The 8,111-nt window shown below is 47.2% G+C and overlaps 1 protein-coding gene across 1 annotated transcript; it reads left to right on the top strand.

The window, feature by feature from the left end:
• The first annotated feature begins 7,176 nt into the window (after positions 1-7,176).
• Positions 7,177-7,698, top strand: LOC103000225 (glycine cleavage system H protein, mitochondrial-like). The gene has a single exon (XM_028168549.2). It carries the CDS (start codon positions 7,177-7,179, stop codon positions 7,696-7,698), a length of 522 nt encoding a protein of 173 aa, XP_028024350.2.
• Positions 7,699-8,111: the final 413 nt, after the last annotated feature.

Genomic DNA, 8,111 nt, shown 5'->3' with positions numbered 1-8,111 from the left:
CACAGGATGAGTTGAAGTCTTCCCCACTTGATCTGAAAAGGCTATGGACTTCTGTAAGTCCCTTTTAAAAGAAATAATTCCTCAGTTTGGACTTCCAAAGTCCCTCCAGAGCAATAATGGGCCCTCTTTTATAGCCAGAATCACACAGGGGCTCACAACAGCTCTAGGGATAGACTACAAACTACACACCTCTTGGCATCCCCAAGTCTTCAGGGAAGGTAGAGAAAGTGAACCACCCTTTAAAGAAAACCTTAGCAAAGCTCTGCCAAGAGACTCATGACCCTGGACCAACTTGCTCCCTACTGCACTCCTCAGTAGCCCCCAGGGGTGGTCTGAGACTCAGCCCATTTGAAATGACCTATGGGAGACCTTTTCTTACTACTGACATTCTACTGGATGAGGATATGAACTAGGCCCTGAGATATATTATTAATCCAGGACAAGTTCAAAAGGCAATCCAGGGGCTTCCCTGGTGGCGCAGCGGTTGAGAGTCTGCCTGCCGGTGCGGGGGGCGCGGGTTCGAGCCCCGGTCTGGGAGGATCCCACGTGCCGCGGAGCGGCTGGGCCCGTGGGCCACGGCTGCTGGGCCTGCGCGTCTGGAGCCTGTGCTCCGCAGCGGGGGAGGCCGCGGCGGTGGGGGGCCCGCGCACCGCGATGGGGAGTGGCCCCCGCTTGCCGCAGCTGGAGAAAGCCCTCGCACAGAAGCGAAGACCCAACACAGCCAAAAATAAATATAAATAAAATAAAAAATTTAAAAAAAAAAAAAGGCAATCCAGGACTAGGCCCACAAGGCACTGCCGGCTCCCACTAAAAATACAGAGGAAGGAGCAGTTCCTTCACAAATAAACCCAAGTTCTTCTTAAAACCTGGAAAGAGGAGTTCCCCACAAGACCAACTATTGCCAAAATGGAAGGGCCCCTAGAAAGTAATTTTAGCCACCCCTACTGCTGTCAAACTGCAAGGGGTATCTAGTTGTGTACATTTGTCCAGACTAAAGCTTTTACCTCCAGGTCACAACAGAAAAACAATACACCTGTGAGCCAGTGAAAGATCTGAGATACCTATTCAAAAGACAGGCACCATCAACAGGTAAGTAAAATGATGTAGTGTGTTGGCTCCTATTTGAAGCCTTAACGGGACTTGGGACCTCTCTTATTTCCTTGGCTGATATGGTTCTTGACAACTGTCTGACCCTTGAGTACCTTCTGGCAGAACAAGGCAGAGTTTGTGTAACAACTAATACTTCCTGCTGTGCTTGGATCAATGTGACAGGACAGGTAAAAGTTAATATTAAGGAAATATACGCCCAGGCAGAGTGGCTTCACAATTTCGGCAGGGGGCGATATCGCCTCCCTTGTCTGGTCAGCAATTAAGGAAGCCCAAAGTTAACTTGGTTCCTTGCCTTTCTAAGGCCTTTAATGGCTATTGTTGTTCTTCTCCTTTTTAGCCCTTGTTTGTTTAACCTTTTGGTTAAGTTTGTGTCTTTTAGGCTCCAACAGTTTGAAGTAAGGCTCACGATGGCTCAAGGAATTTAGCCCATTCCAGCGGAAAGTGGCCCAGGTCTCTACAGGTCCTTGGAACAGTCAGCGAGGGACTGCTACACCTCTAGGGTAGGCTAGAGTCTGAGACCCCTGTCCAGCAGGAAGCAGTTTCAGAAGAAGAGAACTTCGGCCCCTTACCCCTTAAGAATAAGGGTGTAGAGTCTCTCAGGGGGGAATGAGACAGGTTGGGACCTGGGACCCTTTGCTGTAGTGCTGCAATACTTGTACCTGGACACATCTCTCCTCCAGCAACAAAATACAAAGAAACTGTATGGGACTGAAAATAACTACATTCCTGCGCAGTTGGGGCAAATTCTGGACAAAAGATACAAAGAGACCAAAAAACCCAACTGCCAATTTTGAAGAGCCTGGAGCAAAAGCAGGGTACTGCGCATGCCCCCTGCACACAACACTACCTAAGGGGTGGGTAAAGCACCTAAGCCACCCCTCCGGCCTGACCCCTGGACACACCCATACCCTCACCCCATGTAAGGAACAAGCTACATCCCCCCCACCCCGCCCACCCAGGAGCGAGCAAGCAAGGGAAACTGTTGTTTGTTCTGGCTCCCACCTGCTGCAGCAGAGGCCCCAATAAAGCCTTGCAGTGGGGGTGGGGCGGGATGGGATGGGGGGACAAGACTCAAAGAGATTGAGTGACTCACCCAGGGTCACATACCTGGTAAGAGGGGGAATGTACCCAACTCTCCCCACTCCACATTTCTCAGTGAAGTCACAGGTTGGTATGATGGAGTTTGGCTTGAAAAGATAGTTTGGGGTCAGATTGTCAAGACTTTTGAATGCCACAAAGAGAGGTCTGAATTTGATCATTTTATGAAATGAGTTATTGAATAAAATTTATTGAAGAAAAATCTGGTTTCAGATCATGTTCCAGTAATTCATTGCTGTATAACAAATCACCCCAAAACTTGGTGGTTGAAAACAACACGACTTATTATCTCTCATAGTTTTTGTGGGTTAGGAATTCAAGAAAGGCTTAGCTGGGAGGTTCTGGTTTGGGGTCTCTCTTGTGGTTACAATCAGATATCCTCTCTCTCTCTCTCTGTCTCTCTTCCTCTCCCTCTATATCTATCTATCATCTATCTTTCTGTCTCTCTCTCCACATGGTCTCTCCAGCATGGCAGCCTCAGAGTAGCTACACTTCAAAGGTTGCCAGAGTGAGTATCTCAAAACGAACAGCAAGAAGCTGCATAATCTTTCTCTAATCTAACCTTGATTCACTCATATCTACCTGTTGATACCGTCACAAAGGTCCAGCCACATTCAAGGACAGAGGGCATACGCTTCCTCTTGATGGGAGAAACATCAAAGAACTTATGGACATGTTTTTAAACCACGACCTCTATACAACAGGAAGAATAATAACAATAGCTATCTCAGGAGGGTTGGTGTGAGACAAATAATATAAAGTATACCTGCTAAACAGTATGTTATCATAACTCCAGCTCTATGTGACTTACAGGCAATTTGATTAGCCTCACTGCACCTCAGTGCCCTCACCTATAAAATGAAACTAGTACTTGTAACTGGAATGAGACCAGAAGCCCAGTCCTGCAAAATGGTATATGCCCTTGGTGGATGGATGGGGAGACACCAAGGAAAGACGCAGGCTTAGAATTCAGAGTAAGACAGGACCTCAGTCCTCCCAGAGAACAAGTAACAGGAACTCAAAACCAAAGTCAAAGTAGGAGCCATGTTCTTTTAACTGGATCCTGTGGCAAGAAACAGGTGAACGCAGGGAGTAGTAATAATTGCTATTTACTGAGCATCTTTTATGTGCCAAACGTGGTACTAGGTACCTGGGGGTGAGGTGTGTGACTTGGAGCCCAGGGACCCGTGCTGGGGCATTGCATCTAAGGTCTGACTTTAAAAAGGTTCCCCCAGGCCCTAGGTATCCTCAAGTCAGCCTTGATTTGCTCACCAAGGAGCAAGTGAGCCTGCAGGCAGAAATCAGCTAGTCCAGCTGTGGGAAGCCAGGGTGAAAAGTGGGGCTGGGGGCCGGTTCCTCTCGCTGCCCCTCACACTACACTTTATATTTGGCTGTAACTTTGCATCTGCATAAGGGCCATGTCTGTAATGAAAACATAAAAACAAAATTTTTCCTGGGGTCACCTTTAAATTACACTTGCAGAGCATTCAGGTGTTAGAGAAATGTAATAACTTTCAGCATCAAGATGGGTATAATTTAAACTCCAATTGTATCAATAGCACATTGCCAGTCATCTGACAAGTAGATGTTCAATTTGGATACAACCAGTGTTGACACTCAGCCAGCTCCCCTCTGGAGCTGCTGTAGCTTTGACACATAGTAATAAATAAAAATGTAACCAGCTCCTTCTCCCCAGTGAATTCCATTAACTCACAGCAAGTCTGCCCACAGAATCCCCATTGATCCAGGTTCTGGCCTAAGGCTGGCCTCATCTGAAGGTGATACAGTAAAATGAAAACACCAATTATCCTGTAGGCTGGCACCAGAGTTGTTCTTTAAAAAGGAATTGCTGTCCTTTAGGAAATTAATTCCCTTGAAAAGTCAATTAAAGAGTGAATGGAAGGAAGGTGGGAATCATTGCACAGGGTCGGAAGGGAGAAAAGACACAAAAGTGAAAGCTAAGCTATTCTACATACAAAGCGGACAGGAAGTTGAGAGAGAGGAAAGCAGAGAAAAGAGGAGAGAAAAGATCAGACAGCATAGGAGACTGATTAGCAGAAAGAAAATCTAAGCGACAGGGAGACAAGAGGACATCTAAGACCAAGACTGTCTATTCCATTCTCGGTTGTTTGCATCGCTGCAACGTAAACCACTCAACGCCTCCCCAAAACTTTCAGGGAAGTCTGATATGTCCCTACACCCTTGCTGGTAGCATTATGGGAAGTAAAGCATCAGGATAGTAAAGTGTGTCCTACCCTACTTTCACCCCTGACAGTAAAGATGGACAGTTTTGTGTCTGCCCACCACGTGGTCCTAATGGCATTGTCTGTCTCCAGGGTCCCTCCCACACCTAACCATAAAGATTGGTCCACGAGGTGGACATACAACCCACACAGGGCCAGACCAAGTCCCTCCTCCCCGCCCCCCCCCCCCCCCGGAGATTGGTAATGAATACTTGGAAAAAGAAGCTTGCTCTTTTCTGGGGTTGGCTGAGCTAGAATGACAAAAGGTTCGAACAACGTATGGCTTTGTCCCTTTCTCCCATCTCTCCATAAAGGAAGCCCATCGGGCGACATGCAGAAGAAGCAGAGATGAAAAGTGGAGTGCAAGAAACCCCTGATGACACTGAGCCTATGGATCAAGCCAGACCTGAAGCCTGGAACTTCTTGCACTTTCCAGTTCCATGAGTCATTAAGTTTCCTTTTTGATTAAGCTCAATTTAAACTAGATTTCTGCCACTTTAAATCAAACATTAATAACTCCTCCACTGATGCCCAGGTAGAGGTAGGAGGATCCTCACGAGAGAGAAGGAGGCAAAGAATCACACACTGGACCAGCAGCAGAGCGAATGGTGGCCCTTCACATTCCCAAAAGGACAGAGATGCAGCTGCACTTGAAGGTGACACAAAAGCAGAGGTGGGACAGACCACTTTTCCCAAATCTACTATAGGAAGGTTAACTTCGAAAGAAAAAAGTTTGACTAGGAATTGGCAAGGCTGAATCATTGCTCAGGCAAATTGTGAGCTGGGTTACAGTGCAATGGTATAATCTGGGCTGCAGCAGGACTGCCTGGGAGAAGGGGGGTTGGCATGGAACTTGAAGTCATGTTGAGGAGCCCCATGCCCATCCCTCACCAGGGTCATATCGACTTGTCATGTGCCTGTCATCCATCTATTGGCACTTCAGTTTGGGGGCCAGGTATACTGTTTTTAAATGCTAGCACCTTGTGGGCTTCCCTGGTGGTGCAATGGTTGAGAATCTGCCTGCCAATGCAGGGGACACGGGTTCGAGCCCTGGTCTGGGAAGATCCCACATGCCGCGGAGCAACTGGGCCCGTGAGCCACAGCTACTGAGCCTGCGCGTCTGGAGCCTGTGCTCCGCAACAAGAGAGGCCACGACAGTGAGAGGCCCGCGCACCGCGATGAAGAGTGGCCCCCGCTCGCCGCAACCAGAGAAAGCCCTCGCACAGAAACGAGGACCCAACACAGCCAAAAATAAATAAATAAATAAACCCAAAAGTTAAAAAAAAAAAAAAAAGTAAATGCTATAAAAAAAAAAAAAAAAACCGAAAAACAGGGACTTCCCTGCCGGTCCAGTGGTTAGGATTCCAGGCTTTCACTGCCAGCGACCCGGGTTCAGTCCTTGGTCAGGGAACTAAGATTCCGCAAGGCAAGCAGAGTGGCCGAAAAAAAAGAGAGTCTTGGTTTGGGCTGGAGGGAGGCAGGTGCAGCCTGGGCATTCCAGCATCACTGCCAGGAAGCAGGTGTAAACAAAGATAAACAAAGAGCACTGCTCACCACCCAGTTCTACAAGGATTAGGTCATAACCCACAGCAGTCGCTGGCTGACAGCACACTCTGAGAGGAAATTAAGACAACAACAGGATGAGGCACTCTGTGCTTCGGACAAGCAGGCCCCTTTGTCAGCTAGATATTTATCTCAGGAAGAATTTTAATGAACCCAGATTCTCACATCTTCCCATACACAGAAAAGCACTAGAATTGTTAACCTGAGACACCTGTTCTTTGTGACTAGCAGTAATCTTTTACCAAGATGTCTCCTTGACCGCATGTATTCTCTAGCCAGAAATCATACATGTACCGCTTTCTCCCCCACCTCTTCAGAGCAGTTTTCTCAGAGCGGCTGAGAGGTTGTCTCCCAGGCTATAGTCCTCAGTAAGTCCCGGAATGAAACTTGAACTCACAACTCTTTTTTTTTTTTTTTAATTTATTTTATGTATTTTGGGCTGCTTTGGGTCTTTTTTTTTAAGTTATTTTATTTTATTTTTATTTTTTTTAAGATTTATTTACTTATTTATTTTTATTTTTGCCTGCATTGGGTCTTCGTTGCTGTGTGCGGGCTTTCTCTAGTTGCGGCGAGAGGGGGCTGCTCTTCATTGCCGTCCTTGGGCTTCTCATTGTGGTGGCTTCTCTTGTTGCAGAGCACGGGCTGTAGGCACACAGGCTTCAGTAGTTGTGGCATGTGGGCTCAGTAGTTGTGGCGCAGGGGCTTAGTTGCTCCGCGGCATGTGGGATCTTCCCGGACCAGGGCTCGAACCCGTGTCCCCTGCACTGGCAGGCGGATTCTTAACCACTGCGCCACCAGGGAAGACCAAACTCACAGCACTTAACACTGTGTGTTTTTCTTGAAGTCGGCACAGGGAGACCCAAAGAAGAAGGGCTGTGGAGAACAATCAGGCAGATGGGCCACAGCAGCCCTGGGGCAGGTCTCCGTGTCCTCAAGTGTGACCCCAAACTATCGGAACACCACCAGACCCCCACTAACCCCAGGGAGGATGACTCAGCAGTAACTGGTGGGGACAGATCATCACATGGGCCCCCCAATGCCTGGAACACCCCAGAAAGGCTGAGGTTAAAGTGTCCCACCAGGCTAGCAAAAAGGCAGGCTAAAAACACACATCAGGGGGTGCTCTAGATGCTGCGCGGAGACCCTCTGCACCCCTGCGTACATGGCCCTGCGAGTGTCGCAGAGCGTGCGGGCCGCGGTCTGCAGCCTGCGCGCCATCTCTGTGCCCAACGCGCCCTGCCCGCCGCGGCCCTGGGGACTGCGGGTGGGCGCTGTCCGGGCACTGCACACCGGCCCCGCTCTGCTGTCGGGTCGTAAATTCACAGACAAACATGAATGGGTAACAACAGAAAACGGTGTTGGAACAGTGGGAATCAGCAATTTTGCACAGGAAGCTTTGGGAGATGTTGTTTACTGTAGTCTGCCTGAAGTTGGGACAAAATTGAACAAACAAGAGGAATTTGGCGCTTTGGAAAGTGTGAAAGCTGCTAGTGAACTCTACTCTCCTCTATCAGGAGAAGTAACTGAAATTAATGAAGCTCTAGCAGAAAATCCAGGACTTGTCAACAAATCTTGTTATGAAGATGGTTGGCTGATCAAGATGACACTCAGTAACCCTTCAGAACTAGATGAACTAATGAGTGAAGAAGCATATGAGAAATACATAAAATCTATTGAGAAGTGAAAATGGAACCCCTAAATAAACTAGTTTGAAACAACTTAATCTAGCATAGTTGTCTTAAATTAGTGGTGGATAGATTTTAAAAAAGCAACTTTTAGCAAAAGAAACTACTTGAAACAATGTTGCCTGAAGAAAATACCCCTTAACTTCCTAATGATTTCAGATAAACACTATGCATCTTTTTCACAACACCCTGTGATTTTTAGGCTAGTCTCCAGTTATAATACTCAGAATTCTTGAAATTATCTGTGCTAAAACTAGTTATAAAAATTATGTAATTCAAGGATAACATTGTTATCTTAACCTTATATAATACTGTAACTTGCTTATAGCCATCCCGGGACTTGGGTCAAAATACTCAATGAACTTGCCACTGGAAATAAATGACAGTGGAGAAAAGTTTGTTAGTTGTATAG

Source organism: Balaenoptera acutorostrata, chromosome 20 (assembly GCF_949987535.1).
Source record: "Balaenoptera acutorostrata chromosome 20, mBalAcu1.1, whole genome shotgun sequence".
Taxonomy (NCBI): domain Eukaryota; kingdom Metazoa; phylum Chordata; class Mammalia; order Artiodactyla; family Balaenopteridae; genus Balaenoptera; species Balaenoptera acutorostrata.
The sequence above is the reverse complement of the archived record's forward strand: the minus strand, read 5'-3'. Positions and strand labels throughout refer to the sequence as shown.